The sequence below is a fragment of the Lissotriton helveticus genome, chromosome 3_1 (assembly GCF_964261635.1).
Source record: "Lissotriton helveticus chromosome 3_1, aLisHel1.1, whole genome shotgun sequence".
Taxonomy (NCBI): Eukaryota; Metazoa; Chordata; class Amphibia; order Caudata; family Salamandridae; genus Lissotriton; species Lissotriton helveticus.
The window spans coordinates 190,380,043-190,399,234 of NC_136061.1; the positions used below are offsets into that span (position 1 = coordinate 190,380,043).

Here is a 19,192-nt window from a genome sequence, read left to right on the forward strand (position 1 = left end):
TGCCTCAAGCACTTTGGACTCCTTGTCTGGGGGAGGAGCTTCACCAGTCGTTTGGGAGTTGGCCCGTTTGCGGGCATTTGCGACCACTAGAGAGTCAAGAGGCAACTGTCCCCGAATATATGCGGGGTCAGCAGGTGCCGGTCTGTATTTCTTCTCGATGCGTGGGTTGACCACTCTCGCTCTGGTAGACTCCTTAAAGATCTCTGCAGCATGTTTAAGGACCCCTTTCAGCATAGGAAGTGTCTTGACTGTTCTTTCAGAGACAGAGAAAGTGTCAAATAGAAAGTCTTCCTCCACTGGGTCAGCGTGCATGTCCACGTCATGATTAGCAGCTGCCCGTTCGATTAATGCATGAAATCCTGCAGAATCCTCTGTTGGGGATGCCCGTGCACTGAAAAGCTGTGGGTCTTGCCCCACAGGTTGGTGTCCCTGGTCACCAGCGTCATCATAGGAATCCTGTTGCGCATCAGGGTCAGTGATGGGGAAATTATATTGGTCATCTAGTCCCTCCTCCTCTCCCCCAGAGTGGTCGGGGGAAGGTGTTGGACTTCTCCTAGGCGGAGGCTGGATAGGTTCAACTAGGGCAGGAATGTCCTGAGTAGGCCTTTTCTTCTTCAGTGGAATAATAAAGGAGTCCACTGGCGGGGAAGTGATCTTCCGCTTATAAAGGGTCAGCCTGCCAGTGTCTGCGTCGATAAAACGCTCAGATTCGTCTCCTGAGTCGTGTTGTCGACCCGATAGGCCGCTAGACGTTGAAGATTCTGATGTCTTCGGCGCCGTCTTTGGGGCAAAGGCTTTCGGGGCTTCCTTCGGCGGCAGAATATATAAGAGCTTGGCAGTAGGCTTTACAGGCACGTCCAGTGTCTTCTGGTGCGACGGCGCGGAAGCCGATGTCGCAGTAGCCTTCTCACGAATCCGTTGCAATGAACTGACGATTTGTGATGCTCCACCCGCCGAGGCACCTGGCGCCGACGAGGAGTCCGCCAGCGGGCCGCCGCCCCCGACTTTCTGGGGCACTTTTGGAGGCTTAGACGTCGATGCCGCAGCTTTAGGCACGGAGTCCTTGGGCCTATGAGCCGAGCCTCCGCTCATGGATCCGAGGGATTTCGTAGACTCCGCCTCGACGATGCGTCCGGCTAACGGTGCCCCTCTCGGCACCGAGTGTTTATCACCGACTTTTGCGGACTTAGTCTGTGCCGCTCCGGTCGACCCTTGACGGACGACCTTCTTTGAGGACGCATCCCCCTCCGATAACTTCGGCACTGTTGAGTCAACAGTCTTCTTCGGCTTCAGTGGCCCGGAGGTCGACGGAGCCGATGAGGTAACAGGCTTTGGCGTCTTAGATGGAACGTCCGCCATCTTAGGTGCACTCGAATCCGGTGGTTTCGGTTTCGATTTGGCGTCGGCCATTTTAGGTGCAGTCGATACCGTTGGTTTCAGTTTCGGTTTCGATATGGGCTGCGTAGCCCCCGCAGGTGTGTCCGTGGCCGGGCGTGAAGGCGGGGCCGTGGCTTGCGGTGCAGGGTCTTGGGTAAGGCCGAGAGGCGATCCCGTGACCTGAGCCTGATCCGTATAACTGTCGGGGCATAGCTCATCCCCTGAGCTATCTTCCGCGGCCCCATAAACTTCTTCGACGTCCCCTACCTCGTCGACGTATTCAAGGTCTTGTTCTATGGCCCCGTCGTCTTCGTCGGGTGCAGCTTCGACCTCCGTCGCAGGTGGTGAGATTTGAAGATGATGGCTTAGGCTCTCGTCTTCTGGGTCGTCGAAGATGTTATCAGGTGCCGGTGCCGCTCGCTGGGCCTCGAGGCGCACCGCGCGCCTAAGCTTGAGCGTTTTCTTCGACTGGAACTTGGAGCAGGCCTTGCAGTTCTGCTCGTTATGGTCCGGCGAGAGGCATTTATTGCAGACCGGGTGCACGTCGATATGTGGGTATTTGGACCCACAGACGGGACAGTATTTAAACGGGCTCCGGTCCATGTTGAAATAGTCGCGGTCTTGCTGCGATGAGAAGGCCTCGATGTCCGAAGAGTAACTCGACTCCGCAGATTCCGCCTCAAAGAGACGGGAGAAACTCGAGACCGCACGCAAACAATACCGACGTAGGTAACGAAGGTCTTTTGACCTTGAAGAAGTACGTTTTCTCGGTTCCAACAGAGAGACGTCGAGACCGCATCCGAACCCAATGGCGGAAAAAAACAATCTGGGGATGGAGCCGATGCCCATGCGCACTGTAGTCCAGGGGAGGAGCCACCTATCTCAGGATACTTCGAAGACTCTTCCAGGACAACAAGGTGCGATCATCCGGACCCAACACTAGGCGGCGATCTATGCAAAAGATGTGAATTTAGCAGCCCACATGCCTCGAACTCATTGTTTAGAGCCTGCATGATCCCAGAACAAATTATATTTTTAAATGACACTGTTCAACAAACCACCTGTCTTGGCTTAGCCAAAATCAAAGACTTAAATAAACCGTCTATTCCAAAGCCAACAATGAACAGCAATAGCTCTACAGATGAAAAGATAGACGTAAACTATATATTAAACCAAAACAGAACACATCCTGATTGGAAACAGTGGTTGATCTGGCCCACAGATACTAATAACTGTCAAGACAGATTCCTGAACAAAAAACAGGGGTTCAAATTGACCAGGCCAGACCCTAGATATTCCCAAAGACAACACCCAGGGATAATAACCACCTACAGTGTGGGCAAATTATGCCTTCAATGGCTACAAACTTCCACACTGACAGAAATTAAACAACACCTAACTTTACTTACTGATGGTGCTGACTTGCGTGATTTCATTATGGGACCGCGCAAACAGCGTCAAAAACGCTTCATAGCAGCCTCTGTATATGCAGCTTACAATGAGGCCTGGAAGGTTACTCAAATTGAGACAGCAGAAAGTATACGGGAAATTGACCGTAATAATTTGGAAAAATCACTTTCTGTAGTGGACAATGGGTTAATGACTCTGTCCTCCAGAATCTTTTCTTTGGACAGCATTGTGTCTTCAGCAATCAACATAATATCGCAAGACTTACTGCTGTTACAACACGGTCAGTCTCAATTGCGTTCTATTGTACAGCTTGGCTGGACGTTACAAAATCTGCGTTCAGGCTATGTGCCTTGGCGTTTAATCAACACAACGTCACTTTTCAATATCTTTAACCTTACTGATAAACAAATCAGTATGACACAAAAGGGTGCTGATTATACAATCCTGAGCATTGAGAAACTCGAGAGATTACCAGTGACAATGTCAGAACGACCTGTCAGTGAATGGATAATACATGGGATAATTAATATTCCAATATCAACTTTCAGGTTTCAATACTGCCAAAAATATATACAGGCTGGCATGTACGAAAAATTGGGAAAAGGGTACATTAAGACAACTTGGAACTTGCCCTATTCACATGCATGTGTCAGTAATAAAGGACAGAAAGTGTTTCTTAGTGGCAATAATTGTGCGATGTCACTAAGCGGTACACTTCTGTGTAATGGAACTAGTTTGCATGGAGCCTGTGAAGGGAACTCAAATAACCTTTCATGTCACCAGCTAGGCGCACCTGCAACAGAGATAGAACCATTCCTTAAAAGACTCTATAATGGGAGTTACATTTTAATTGTGGATCGCAGATGTTGTAGTCTTATGCCCGGGACTCCTTATCTCGTAACTACGACTGCGAAGGTCATGTGCTGTGGACACTCATTGTTCCCCAGCTCCTTTCCAGACAGGGAGGCAAGGGCATGGCCTAACTTGAAAATTACTTCTATTCGAATAGATACTTTAAGCAGAATGAAAACAGTGCTTCTTCAGACGCCGACCAGACTCACGTCATCAAAAGAAACGTATGATCTCCTAGTCGCAAGGACGACTGCAGAGATTCACTCATTGTTATCAACTAATTCCCCCATACATTTCGCAGAAATCCTGAATGAAATCTTAAATATTTCTGATACCAGTGGAGTCTCAAATGTATTTAAGACAGTATTTTCGATGGCATTAACACCATTCAAAGCCATACGGGGTATTTTTCCAGATTTCGTCCATTCGATTTTTGGCGGACTTCCCCTCATTTTAGGACTAATTGCAGAAATCCTATTCTTGGTCCTTATATTTCGTTATGGCAAACCGTGTCACAGACAAAACACCTGCGACAAGGGAAGAAACAATCCGAGCCATTGGATACCGGGACCGGATATCAAAAATCCTGGGACTATCCCGGCTTAGAGACCTGAACATGACTTGGTTTCTTTCATTTCGACCAATATGGCATCGATGTGTTTTACCTGTATTAAGGTGCTTGCTGTGCGGAGAAGAATGCGTGTTGGACACCTGTCTGACGCTACAATCAGATGCGCCAATGGATGCAGAAACATTGTTGAGTCCAATAAAGGCTCATGCCTTGTGCTGCCCTCAACGGCTGCCAATCCTGATGACGGCATTCGTGGAAACTTCACCACTACGATTAAGGGGTAGTGGAGTTCAAGATGAAAGCAGCATCGATCAGGTACGACCTTCTGTCAGCAATACTAATCAAAACGTCAATGGAGACAATCATGCGCACGAATGCATGGTTACACCTTTTTCCGAGTTAGTGGAACTCTCCCAGGAAGCTGTTGACAGCTTTTTCGACAGTCTAAATGATATGATGTTCTCACCAGAGCAGAAATAGAGACTTTTAAGCAAGCTAGCACACGGCGTTCCCAACACCCTGAATTTGGCCTTCAACTTTGATAGCAAAATAACATGAACAATTTTCCCTCCAGTTCACGGACAGCAATTTTTTCAGCAGCCCCAAAATATTTTTACGGTTTTTCGGGACACTTATCTTCTGCTTAAAGTAAGAACTATTCTTAGAGAACTAAAAATTTCTATTTTAAGAAACTTTATAGACATTAGCTGCCCGCTGGTATGTTCATAATTATTTTTATTCTGTGATGAAATGGTCTCGAACCTTTTTTTCTGTATTAAGAGCCATTTTCATGTGTAAATTCTCATATACCAATTAGCAATAATGTATACATATGCTTGATTACTTTAGCATTATTCTACAGCTTGAGTGCATATAGTACATGTGAATATTTTTTCCGTATATTACATTATTCGAAATGCATTATATGTATTTTGGGGTGGTAAGGTATACACGATACTCTACAGTATGTTTTACTATGCCTAGATTCGTAAACATGGCCATAGTTAGAGTGGAGTGGGTGTGATGTATTCTTATAGGTTCTGTATCGATCCCCCTATTCCTGACCCTGTTCTGGTTAACAAGTTAACTAGCAGCCATCCCATGATGCAGAAACCGTTATCTGATTAAGCCACACTACGGCACAGGAACGTGTTATCTGATTAGGTCATAACGCTTGCCATCTAATTAGACAAGCGATATTCCTCCAGCCCCCGATAAGGCATACGGAGTTCTCAAAACAAATCAAACCTATGACAACCTGGGAAAAACCCTGCGGCCATTGTTTTGATTTCATCGAGAACTTCAGCAAAAGAATGTGCTAACGACCAAGTCGTATGACATCCTTATTGACGTATCTATGTCCATCCTTACGTCAATCTCGGCACCTTACAGGTATAAATATTACCGGTATTGCCTTAAGCAAACACACGCGGTGGTGACGAGATCGGAGCAGCCAGACTTGCCGAAGCCCAGAGCAGAGCAGACCCCGCTGGCGCAGCCCCGCCTTCCTGACGCGCTGAGAACGAGACGCTGCTTTCTCCTGCCGAGAAATCCAGCTCCGGCGCTTCCGGGTAGCCCTCGCAGGCAGCCTGGAATATCGAGACCAGAGACGAGAGATACCATCCCTCATTCATCCTAGATTCAAGGTACGGAACTGAATAACCCCTTGCAGAGAATTCTTGAGTCAGTCACTTGGCAAAACAAACTTAACTTAAACTGCTACTTTCTATTCCCGCCCACGTATTAGGCTTAGGTCAGGTACACCGGGGTAGGCGTAGTTAGAAACACCAGTTGAGTACGATTAGTCAAATGTATATGTGTATGTAGCTATTTTATCCATTTTAAACCACCTTATGGCTTAGAAACCATATAAATGTTTTTACAGTATTATTTTATACTTCTGCTTTTATTGTATGCACTTTACTTAACCATAAATATTGCGATAATATCGATCCATTTCTCTTGTATGAGAAAAGAGACTGATCAATAAATAACATCTTTTATTGAACACGCCCGTCTCTTCCTTTTCTCTACAATCTGGTGAGACTAAGAATGCACGTACTGACTGAGTAAAATAAGTTGTCTTTTGTTTTCACACGACTCTAGAGATACACCCTTGATTAGGGGAGAGCAAAGTTGTCATGTTCTATGGTTGTCAGAAACTAAATCCCTTCTTGTCTATCCAGGGAGGTTCAACTCCTCCTTGCCTATTCGAGAAAGTTTCTAGTGAACTCTGAGCTAGCTGGCAAACCCAAAACTTTAAGTCTAATATCGACAATAGAAGACCTAGTTAACGTCTGGTCTAGGCCTATACTATTGAAGGTATTATTCCAATGCGCAGAGCCTATTGGGATAATAGGAACTACACTACATAAGGAGGGTGCTGCCTACCACTCCTCCCCTGCCCCGCCCCCTCACACAAAGCTGCATAAGTAGGAGAAAATAAAATGATAACGCAAGTTATATTATGTTCCCTTTGTTTCACTGCAAAAAAAATTGCGAGGCAATGTTCCACCGCCTTAGCGGAGGAGCCGCCACTGAATGCTACGAAATGGTGCAACTGCACGGGGATAAAACTCACATTACTACTATAATAACCAGTTACTTTCCAAATTATTAAACCATGCCTGACCTAGTCTAGGCACCTGCAACCGTCAACCCACCAGATCAATGCGCAGTTACCTGTGCCCAGCTTCATCAATTTGGGATTCCGTCTGTAGCGGTTTGTGTCAAAGGGCTGGTCAGCATACTCCAGGTACCCCGAATACTTCACTGTAGGAAAATATGAATAAACAAACCTTTGCATAAATACATCTAGGGTACACTACAAATGAGACTAGCAAGCAAGCAATGATTGGAATATAATAAAACAGAATTGTTTTAAAGGCAGGTAACTCGCTGAACAATAGGTTTACAGGGAACAAAAACACACCACACCATTTTTTAAATATGTTAAACTCGATGATTTTTCGGCCACATCTTTAGTAAGAGGATATAGTGTCCCCAACTCTACTGGATAAAAAATTAGGAAATGGATGACAGAGGCCAAAGGAGCAGGTGCCCCCATATCATATCAGTTCTGGAATTTCTAGGCTATGCTCCTCCTTCTATAGCTAATTTAAGTGGAAGCCACTACTTGGTTTGTGGGCCGAGATCATCTTTCTCACAAAACCCTGGTGGCCCCCTCATACTTTATACTGCGCTCAAATGAATAAAACTGGCCAGTTACAGGCATGACCAACAGCCACAATTGAGTGCAAGAAGTGCTCCCAAATAAAGATAAGTAGAAATACAGAGGGCTAAAGCACATAAGGACTTTCAGCACAGGGCCATAATAAAAAAGCTGGGGCCTTCTCCCGACCTACTCACACCCCCAGTGGCTACTACTCACATGAAAGCTACCACTCACATGAAAGCTACCACAGCCAGTAAAAGCCAAAAGTGGTAATACTTCGAGGATGGTGGGTGGGGGGCTTAAGGCACCACTCATTGTGCTGGCAAGTCAGGTACATTGTATTCTTCTTCCATAAAAGTAAAGTAAATGAATGTCAGGTTTGTATTGTGTTTCATTACATCTGTCAAAACATATTTTTCATTCGCCTAATGAGAGCAGGCAGAAGTAATTCAGGTCAAATAAACTAGATTGCAGGTGTGCAGTCATTTATAGGGTGATGCCTTGTCACAGGTTCAAATTTTGAATGCTGGCAGAAAAAATTCGGACTAAGTGGACATTTTTAAGGACAAATATTCCGAAGAAAAGTTCACATTTTAGAGAGACAGCATTAGAATACTCAAATTGTATGAAACCGTGAAGATTAATAGTGATGGAGCAGGGGAGTGACAACATTTTTTGTGTACCCCTTGTAAAATCAATCTCTCATAACCATAATGATATTAATAAAATGAAGCATGCAAACTAATCAACAAAATGCATTTAAACATTTTACATTACACGTGGGAAACTAATTGCTGTTTGCGAAAATAATATACTAATAATTGTAAATGAGTCATACGAATATAGAACTGTAATAATATATAAAATCAAATAAATGTGTGCTTAAAAGTAGAGAAAAAGATATTTTATGGCATGATAAAATACAATTGGTAAGTAAAATTACGCTATCTGTTTGCTTTGCTAGGTAACAACTAATTGGGAAAAATTAGAATGGCGGGAGGTAAACAGAAAAACTCTAATTCTTAAACTAATTTTTGTTGTGTTTGTTTTCTCACTAGTTCTCATTGAGGCCTACGCGGCCTGTCTGTGGAAAATGGTTGTTGACTGAAGCGTTGACATCAGTTAAGAAAGAAACGGCCTCCACGCATGCGTGTTGGGAAAAACAGTGTGAATAGAAATGGCCTGTAAGCGAATTGAGTGATGTCATGGTCAACTTGGTCTGATATGAGGAAGCATGCCAAAGGCTGCTTGCTTCTGTTAACGTGGGAAAGGAAGCATAAAGACGAAAAAGAGATGCATGATACAAGCAACAAGTAAACTTTTGGATGATGTTATGAAAAGTGCAAAAGAGGATGACATTGCTAAAATGCAAATTGGTTTGAACGATTGTATGAGGTGATCATCACTACCCCTCTAATGGACCTATCAGAATTAACTGTGGACCCCAAAAGTTTCAATTTTAAGTTAGATAGCTAGAGAAAAAGGGTATAAAAGAGCTTGTTTGGAAAGGGTAAAAAAGCTTGCTCCAGAGATTTCATTTTGCACCACAACATGCTGTCGGTTTGGACAATTTTATGGTGCTAGAGACTTTGAAATATTTTTGGACTTTAATTTTGATGGAGCAAAGAAGATGATTGAATGCTGAATTTTTATTTTAGAAGGGAGGCATCGAGGGGAATAGAGAGACAGTTTGGGAACTTATGTGACTGTCATTTTCATGTGACAGAAGGGTAATATATCTTTTCGAATTTTCATTTTTCTTTTAACATGTACTAAATAAAATGCTTGGATTTTGCTTGTCTAAATAAATTGCTAAATTTCCTTTATCAAATTAAGTAGATAAAATTGTTTTAAAATTTCAACTCGAGTTTGTATTTATTCTAGATAAATGTCATGGCAAATAAGAAATGTTAAATGTTTATAGGATAACTATGATTGAGCTGGTCTTAATCACCATCAACTGACTTCTACTAGCTTGGTCCATCGACCAAAATAGCAGAGTACATTGATGTATTTGTGTCCTATTCTCAGGTTAGCATGATGATCAAACATTATAAATGTATATAATGTATAAAGTGCAGAATCTACGTACCCCGCTATCCAGCAGCTCGCCTTCTTTTTCACTGACTCAGGAACATGTGTGGTGTGTGTGTATGTGTATGTGTGACTCGCGGTGTTATGAACCCCACCGAGGAGTAAGAAATAAGTTGTTTCTGAGTTAAGTGATAGGAGTACAGAGGGTTTTTGGAGAGCTCCGCTGGATCAATAGCAAGCAAAGAAACGTGTGCCAAGGTTAAGTTTTATGCTTTACTGCTTCAGATTGTGTAATAGGGGGGGGACATACAGAAGACTGCCCAAGTGAAAACCTGAATCATAGCCCAGGTACCAGTCACAACAAGCATTTGCAATGCAATAGGTCTCGCATTTACGCGAGTTTGAGCTATTTACATTGCAAATAACAATCCTTTTTATTTAGTTTTTCGTTTTTAAAACATATATAAAAGGCATTGTCTCGTTTAAATGCGAGAGCTATTGCAGTGCAAATGCTTTTTTTTGTATCATGGTGGGAAAACAATGCAATTTGTTTTGATAACGTAGTGCAAATGAAAACGCATGCGAGACCTAAAAACAGATGCAGAACATCTGCTGCAGTCACAATTCGGAGCCCGTTCCTGTGCCAACCTCAAAACATAGTTCATATGTACCCATTACGCAGAAGAAGGTCCATTCATAAACCGCCTCACCAGCTTAAGCTGCCTCACTGTAGAAAGCCCTCTAAGCCAGACGCTGGCTATCAATACAAAGCCCTCTTAAAGCAGTGTCATTTCACAGACAGATTATCTAATACAGGTAATCGAAGGAAAACACCTGCAGGCTGGGCTCTAGTACAAGTGTGGAAATATTCCTCTCATCATAAGGCTCCGGTCCTACAAATCACATTTAACGTCCTACAAATATCTGCTTGCTGTCGCCGTAGACATTCAGGAGCAGTGTGTGAAAGTTTCTCTTTCCTTCATCCTGAAAGAGTATCTTCACCGAAACTCAAGAGCATGAGGTCTCTAGAAAGCAACTGTATTAGCAATTTGGGCTGAGTTACTCAGCAGTTGATGGTCAGTCAGCCATACCAGGATGTACTACTGCAACTATTCCAACAGCTTGATCTTCAACAAACGTTGATCAGCTTCTACCAGGACATGAACGCGATGTACGTAGAGGGTATTCCGCTCCCTCCGTCCACTCTTGCATCAACACATCAAATTCTAAATCAGGGGAGATGCAACTTGAAATTTCTGACTGTGAAATTCAGAGAGTGAGTGGGGTAGAGCGGTTTCCTACTTCCGGGAGAAATCTCTGGATCCCAGTAGATCATTAACAATTTGTCTTTTTTTACCTCTGTACTCCCCAATTCATTATACACTCAATTTGTTTCTTGCTCTCGGTTCCCGCTGGATTCCTTCTTCCTTACTAGGTGCCAAATCTTTGGTTACCCATAACATAATTGTTTTGGTCCAATAACACATATGCGTAATGGTGATGATATTAAAAAAGAGGGAGGTACCCTAATACCCAGAAAGGGACGGGGTAGCACCAAAAACACACAAAGTACCTAATCAATACACAAGTTAATGTGTGGATCATGTGTTGAGATGCAATATAATAAAAATATAGTTGGAATGCAGTAGATATCAATTAAATGTAAAAGGTAAACAAATTCATGAAGGCAATATACAAACATATGTTAATATAAAAATGTTTTATTAAAATTAAAACAAAATATTTACATGTGGGTTTAAAACCTCTTATTTTGTAAAAAAAACATTGTTGGTTCTGACGAAAACAATTTATACAACGCTACAAAACTACACAAAGGTCGACGTGGCGTTTCTGTGAGATGTAACTTCTTCACCTTCTTCAGGACAGAGTTTTCTAAAGATAATCTACGTAAAGTATCAAAGTAACAAGTCTTTTTATGTCACTCGGGAAGGGTGCAAGGAAGAATCTCATACATATAGTTTAAAAAAGGAATGACCTTAATATTGATCAAATAATCCTTATAATTTGCGTTTGTTGGAGCCACCAATGAAGATAACGTAAGTAGAGTTTAAAAAGGCCAATTAAAACTGGTCAGTGAGTAGCACAACCGGAGCGCCGTGATTTGGCTATATGTTTGAGAATCGCCGTATTCAGTAATTGAAGATACTGTACTGATCAGATTTCTTGGCAGTAGTAGAGGGGTGAGGGTAAAATCGGATAAAAGTACATCGGCCTCCCTGCTTCAACTTAACGTCTTCCGGGTCAGGTTGATGACAATCACACTCACAAGATACCCGCCTCTTTTAATATCTCCTGCTCCCCTGCTTGTTGTAAAATTCCGCTACATTCGTCCTGACATATTATGGTGAATTTCAGGCTCAAGTGTTAGGCTTTAGATTAAAATATTGCTGTCGCTTTCATACACCAGAGAAGAATGAAAAGCGGAGAAAATCTAAACCCAAACACGTGCTTTATAACAACCCCGGCATAGTGTTTTATAAACATTAGTGTTTTATAAATACTAGAAAAACAGTGTTTGTCTATTATGGGGGTTAGGCAGCTGAATAAACAGTGGTAAGCAAGGATTTAAAAAGGCTTTGAAAATACTGAGAAAAAACTATTGAATCCACAAAAAAATAAACACAAAGTCAACCGACACACATTCCACAGCTAGTCCCTTATCCACCGGAGATATCTTGGAAGTTTGAAAGGAATGAACATGCATTCCCTGGCTACCTGACCTTCTTGTCTGTGAGGATTCTGACGAGTTCCAGGCATGCTGCGGGCGAGGACCGTGCTCTACAGCACCACGATGGACACTCTCATACGGTGTCTATGTCGGAATGACTGCCTGTATGCAGCCACGACCCTTTATTTAGCCGTGCTAGTGTGTATTGGTGTATGCGAGCATAGGTGCAGTTTGACACACTACTTAACTTACAAACTGTAAACAAAAACGTAATCAACAGCTATACCCGTGTTTGCTTGTTTGTCTTTTTGTTTAGCATAGAAAGTCTTGCAGTCTCACGGATGGTGGGAGATACAATCTGCAAAGAAATTCTATGTCAGGACTGGAGGCAAGGATTATGCCAATCTTTCTCCACTTTATTGGCACGCAGCCAGATAAGTGCTCTTCAGTTTCCTTTCAACTGTTTACTACTTAGATTGCGTATTTATATCTCATATTTTAGTGATGACATAACGCGATTGAATATCATCAATATTTGCTTTCTTGCTGCTGTTGTATTATTGCGCTTTGGTTGTTGTTAGTTATTGTTGAAACAACATCAAATACCAATTGCATGTGCGCTGCGGCGCTTCTTTCTTTGGATTGTGCGCGTGGGCTGCGCTTTGTTGTCTTTTGCCGCGGGGATGGTCTCATCCGTAACTACGCGGCATTCTGCTGGCGTGTGCTCCACATTCCTCCCCCCCTATAGGGCGTGGGTGGCGGTTTCGAGTGTCGCGTTCCTGAAATTTCTACTGACGCGCGCCATTCACGGAGCCTACTGGTAGAACGCCTTTTGTGGGTCTGTAGATGGCAGCGTTTTGTTTTGCTGCTCATCAGACGCGCTGTACGCTCGGTTCCTTGCCCCGAGACCTGAGAGGAACCTGAGTCCGTATCCCTACCTACGAACGCCTCCTCGAGGTCTTGTATCGGTCGCATGCCCTTGTTGGGGACTAATCCCAGACCAGTCTGTTACCCCAACCAGGGGTGTCTGTGCTTCTGATATTCTTTGCCAGCAGCTGTCCCCTGGGGCTAGAACCCCGATGAATTTGTCTCCTGGCCACCCTCGAGTTTGGCTGACACCCAGCCCAGTGTGAGGCCATACCTAAGGCCCGGTGGTTTCCACCCAATATTAAAAGCGTATATATATATATATATATATATATATATACATATATATATATATATATATACACATTTGTTTTCAGACATCTTTGTTTTCCTGGCATATTTTCTGCACTCCTCACTTATCATGGAGTATTATAAGGAATACCAGGAGGAGGAATAACCCCGGGCGGATGTTCCTTGGGCCTTTTACGAGGAGGTTGATACCTCTATTTATAGGGCAGTGGATCAGGCCATTACTCCCTTGGAAGGCCGCCTCTCCAGACAGATAGAGCAGGCGTTTGCGAGCCTGCAAAAGCAAGTGGCGCCAAATGTGCAGGCCCCAGCTGCCCCAGCCCAAGATTCCCTTGGCCGTCCGCTACCTAAACGTCCCTGGGAACCGGGTGTCAATGTGGATGCTTTTGAGCGTCTGAAGCAGGCATTTCTCAATAGCCAGCCTGCTCTACCCGTTGGGATCTCCACCCCACCCCCACAACCTACTGCCCCGGCCCCACAGCCTACAGTCCCTGATGATCAGGGTGACCCAGACTCTGAACCCGGTCCTTCGAGATCTGAGGTTCTGTGATTTCCGACTTCGCTCCGTAGTCAGCCGCCATTTTGTGATAGCCGCCATTCTGTGTTGTCTTCACTCAGGCAGCACGGCGAACATAGTGTTTTTGCTTTCCCAGCTGCTATGCGTCTCTCCTGTTAAAGAGTAACGCCTTGTCCTTGTTTATAAAACCGATGTCAGGGTCTGGCCGAGATTGCTAATCCATGTCTAGACTGATTGATCCATGTCTTAATTGACTGTTCGGGTCCCACCATTCTTCATCTACTTTATCTTATTTGACTGGCCTTCGCCATTCTTCTCTTGCATTCTCCTATTACACAACTATCCTTTGAAACACGCAAATACGTCCTGCCACCTGCAAATTGAATTACATACACTAGTATTGATTAACTTGAGGGGAGGGGCGAACACAGGGTCTGAAAGAAGGGCGTATTCAGGATACTTGATTGCTTGTTTTTAAACTTTTCCTATTCGTTGGCTTTGTATGTTTTGGGAGTAGACATTGTAAATATGTATACTATAAAAGATTGTGCGCCACCGAATTAAGTGGCAGTCTCCTAAGAATCTACTTCCTGTACTTCTTGGATAACTGTGCTTAGCTGCAGCTATTAAACCTGATTTTCTACGCCTAACTGAGCGTCTCGTGTCTCTGTCTGAAAAGGCAGGTGAACCCGGAGATATTAGGAGTGCCCTGCGCCGCTCGGCCCATAAGGCCCGGTTCTCCAACTGGCGCCCAACGCCGGGCGACTTCAGTGGTAGCGGTTCAGCCAGAAGGTCATGAGGAGCCTCGCAAGAAAATTCTGGAGGATTCGCAAACCACGTCAAGCGACCCCTGTATGTCGAAAGTGGACCGAAAGTCTTTTGCAGCGCGGCTACTCCTTTCCGACAGCTGCAGACGACTGCTGCCCTGACTGTCGCCCTGCCTTGGCCCTCTGGTGATGATTGATTTCGCGAGACGTTAGACGGCCATCTGTTGGCGTACGAAAACCCTTAGTTAAGTATTTATGGGTAGCGCCCACTCTTTTGTTTTGTTTTTGTTATTCGACTCATGCATTAGTCGAAGCCAAGGGGTAAGTACGTTTGTGCTGTGATCATTGCCTTAAACCCCTTGAAGTTTGTGAACAGTCCAGTGCGTTACGAAATGCCTGGGCTTAGTAAGTTTAAGAGATGTTGCTGTTTTAATTGTACTAGGGATTCCCGGCTAGAGGACTCTTGTCCGATTCCTCCGGTTGGAACTCCCACTTATGAACTCTATTCGAAACATGGTCTTGGTCCTATTATTTTTAATGACACATGGATCCGATCTACGAAGAGAGATGGTGTCCGGCAGTGGCCACAAAATGGTAGCTTTGAGCCGGACATATTAGACAATTTGGAAGCAATTTTATTTAAGAGAAAAGCCCGGCCGGCAATGTTTGACTCTTTCCGCCTATGGCGTAAGGAGGCCAGACAGAAAGAAATTAAACAGGCGAGAAGAGATAAGAAAGCGCAGGATATGCCGATTTTACAGGCTGCCCAACAGCTTAAGAATGATGAGACTGATAAAATGATTGAAGTCTCAGACAGACATCATCATATGGCGATAGATAGATGTTATCCTGTGTTGTCTACTCCCCCACAGAATAAAGATCTTGACGAAGATCCTTTAATGTCTCATTTATTGAGATTACCTCCGCATTGTCCCGAAGACAATCTCGTAGTCAAATTCCGGACTCTGATGAGCGAATTAAGTTAGACTCTCTTGCTCACAATTGGATAATGAGTGGTCCACAGTATAGCGTGCGCGATATTCTGGATACTTTCCTTCAGTGGAATGCGCCTATACAGAGATATGTTTTTGATGTTATGTGTAATACTCTTGTTAAAGGATGGGGAGATATGGATTTACCTCCTCAGGATTTGTTTGACATTCAGGCTAAATTTGATAAAGGACTTATTGTGGGTCCCGATGTTGAGGAGGCCGTCCAAAAACGTGTCACTTTTAGGTCGTCCTTCTTTTCTCAAGCTTCTCTCGAACCTGATCCTGCGGTTCGGCGTGAAATGAAACACTATCCTATGCGAGAGGTTCCTCCAAAATGGAGAGATGCGGTACCACCTCAGGGTGCTAATCTGGCTATCCCTGCTCATTTCCAGTGTATATGGGTACATGTTCCCTGGAAACGATCTGAGGTTTTGGCACTTAAACAGTCTCTACCGGACCCTTGTAAGAATCCTGCTGGGTATTATAAAGAGCTGTCCCAGACTGTTGATGCGTGTGTCATGAATTTGACCGATATTGATTTGCTGATGGGAAATGTAGTCCCTTAAGCACTGTGGGCTCGGATTCGTAAGGAGGACCACGATCAAGCTTTAGGTGGTAATTGGGCTGCCATGACTGCTGCAGATGCAGGACAAATAGGTGGTGCTAAACCCGATGATTTGATTACGGAATTGCCTGGTAGAATAATAGCTCTGATGAAAACAATGATGCCAGCTCTATGTGTTAACTGGGATAAGTTAGCCGCGTGCAAACAGAAGAAAGATGAGTGTCTCCGATTTCTTTACTCGTTTTGAGGAGACGTTCATAGACCACAGTGGTCAAGATATGAGTACTGAGGGTGGACAGCGATTATTTGTGGATAAATTTGTATTTAATTTACTTCCAGAATTATCGCATAAATTAAAAGACTTTCTGCCAGATTCATCATTCTCCCGTTTTGCGAGCCCCTAATAGCGATTCATAAGGAATCGCTATTAAGGAATTGCAAAACGGGATTCATGTAGGAATTGCAAAAAATATTGCGATTCCTACATGTTCCTTATTTGCGATTGGCAAATTGCTAAAAGCAAATAAGGAATAACTTCCCATTCATTCCTATGGGCCTACAGGACAATAGGAATGAATGGGGAGTTATTCCTTATTTGCGATTAGCAATTAGCTAATCGCAAATAAGGATGCGATTTCAAGGGTGCAGGGGTGTCCAAAGGACACCCTGTAGCACCCCTGAAATGTAATCTACATTGGTGTTGCGCACACACATGTCCAAAGGACATGTGTGTGTGTAACATGCAAAAGTAAAAAAGGCACTAAAGTGCTTTAATCTATTTTTTCGCTATTTACCACGAAGTCAGACTTCGTGGTAAATAGCGGCCAATATTGCGAATTTGCAATTTAAAATTGGTTGATGAATAGCATTTAAGGAATCTCAAATAGAGATTTCTTAAATGCAATTCCTCGCACAATAGCGAATTCTATAATAGAGATTATTGCATTTGGGATGATGAATCCCAAATGCAATAATTGCGCTCGCAAAGGGCCAGATTCTTAGAATCTGGCCCTTGGCGAGCCGATTTTCGTTTCATGAATCAGGCTGTTTGAGAGTTCATGGGCCGTTTCTTCGTCTGCACATATATTAGCCACTGCTCAGTACTACGAGAATAGGGATAAGGAAGAAAAGGATAAAGTTGAGAAAAAGCCTAAAGAGTTAAAAACAAAGGTTCTTTTGCAACAAGCTTATCCCCCTCGTTTTGCTCAGCGTCAGTTGCAACAGCATCCACAGTTTCAGAGATTGTTACAGAAACCGGCACCTTTTGTTCCACAACCTTTGCTGGGTCCTAATCAATGTTCCTATTGTAAAGAGGAAGGTCATTTTAAGAATAGCTGTCCAGTTTTATTGCAGCGTAATGGTGGACTATCAGGGCCACCAGGCCTTGGTGGTTTACAGTCAACGCCTAGGGGTAGAGGGTGAGGTGCGTTGTCTCAGGGACAGCGTTCTCTTCCCCCTCAGAATTCTATGAATTATTTTGATCAGCAGAATTCTCAGTCTGCGCAATATTACAATGACGATTATTGTACTGAAAGTGAAAAATCAGGATTTTCACACTAGCTAGGACAGCCATGGACAAAGCAAGGGAGTGGTATCGGTTCCAGTGGATCAGAATGGACCTTATGTTAACGTTGTTGCATTGGGTGTGTCAGAGCCATTTCTTTTGGATACTGGTGCAATGAGAAGTTCTATCATCCACTCCAAACTCCCTGGGGCACCTTTGTCTGGCTTAACAAATGTTTCTGTAGGATTCTCTGGTGCCCCAGTTCGCAACCCGGTTTCTTGTCCTTTGCCCATTTCTATTGGTCCTTATGATTTGGAAGCCCCGCTTCTTTTAACGACTGGTTGCGGTGAGACTTTGTTGGGTTTGGATTTATTGAAACGTCTACATGCAACATTGTATTGTTCCCCTTCTGGTGTACATCTTACTTTGGGTGATAAATTGATTTATCCTATGTATTTGTTTAAGGATCAACTACCACTTGAATTGCGTTCACTTCCTGCTACCCTTTGGGCCACGGGTCCAAATGATGTTGGTTTGCTCAAAATTCCACCGTACATGATTACTGTCAAACCTGATGTTCAATTGACACGTATTCCTCAGTATAAGATTTCTAATGATGGCGAAAGAGCTCTGCTGGCTATTGTTTATGATTTAGTTCAGAAGGGTGTTGTTGAGGAAACGAGAGGAAATATTTGCAATAGTCCTGTTCTGCCTGTTCTTAAACGTGCTGATCATTCTAAGCCTCCTGTATACCGGTTTGTGATTGATCATCGAGAGGTCAACAAAATTGTTGTCCCTCAGTTTCCTGTTGTCCCAGATATTACCGCTTTGCTCACAATGATACCGGTTTGGTTTTCAGTTATTGATCTCAAAAATGCTTTCTTTAGCATTCCTATTGCTGAAGAAAGTAGGGATCTCTTTGGTTTCTCTCTCGCACGCAGGCCGAAGTTTTCGATTTCAACGCGCACCTCAAGGCTATAGTGAGAGTCCCTCCATTTATAGCCAAGCTTTGAAATCACAGCTTGACGCTTTTTCTTTGCCTGCAGGTGCTACTCTTATACAGTATGTAGATGATTTGTTAGTGGCTGCTGATTCAGAGGATGTTTGTAAAGATGCAACTGTTTCGCTTTTACGTCATTTGTCTTATTTACATCATAAGGTGTCACCTTCTAAGTTTCAATATTGCCGCCAAGAGGTTACCTATTTAGGTCATCTCTTGTCGAAGGAGGGAGGGCGATTGACCCCAGAACGTATTCACGCAATTGCACGAATGTCTGTACCATCCACACAAAAGGAGGTGCGTGCCTTTTTGGGCATTACCTCTTATTGTAGACAGTTGATTCCGAATTTTTCTTTGTTTGCTAAACCTCTGTTGGCACTTACCCTGAAAGATACACCCCAACCTCCTCCTTGGACTGATCAATGTCAGAAGAGTTTTTGTGATTTACGTACTGCTTTGTGTTCTGCTCCTGTGTTGAGTACTCCAGATTATAGTAAGCCTTTCACACTCTACGTGCATGAACGAGAAGGTTGTGGATTGACAGTTTTAACGCAACAATTTGG

The 19,192-nt window shown here is 43.6% G+C and overlaps 1 protein-coding gene across 2 annotated transcripts in view; it reads right to left on the reverse strand.

Moving 5' to 3' along the window:
- The window catches only part of FKBP6 (FKBP prolyl isomerase family member 6 (inactive)), an 875,880-nt gene that overhangs the window by 299,038 nt on the left and 557,650 nt on the right, over positions 1–19,192 (reverse strand). For both annotated transcript variants that reach the window (XM_078679581.1, XM_078679580.1), the window contains exon 3: positions 6,893–6,982. In XM_078679581.1, the coding sequence (XP_078535707.1) occupies positions 6,893–6,982 (90 nt within the window). The remainder of the gene's footprint in view (positions 1–6,892; positions 6,983–19,192) is intronic.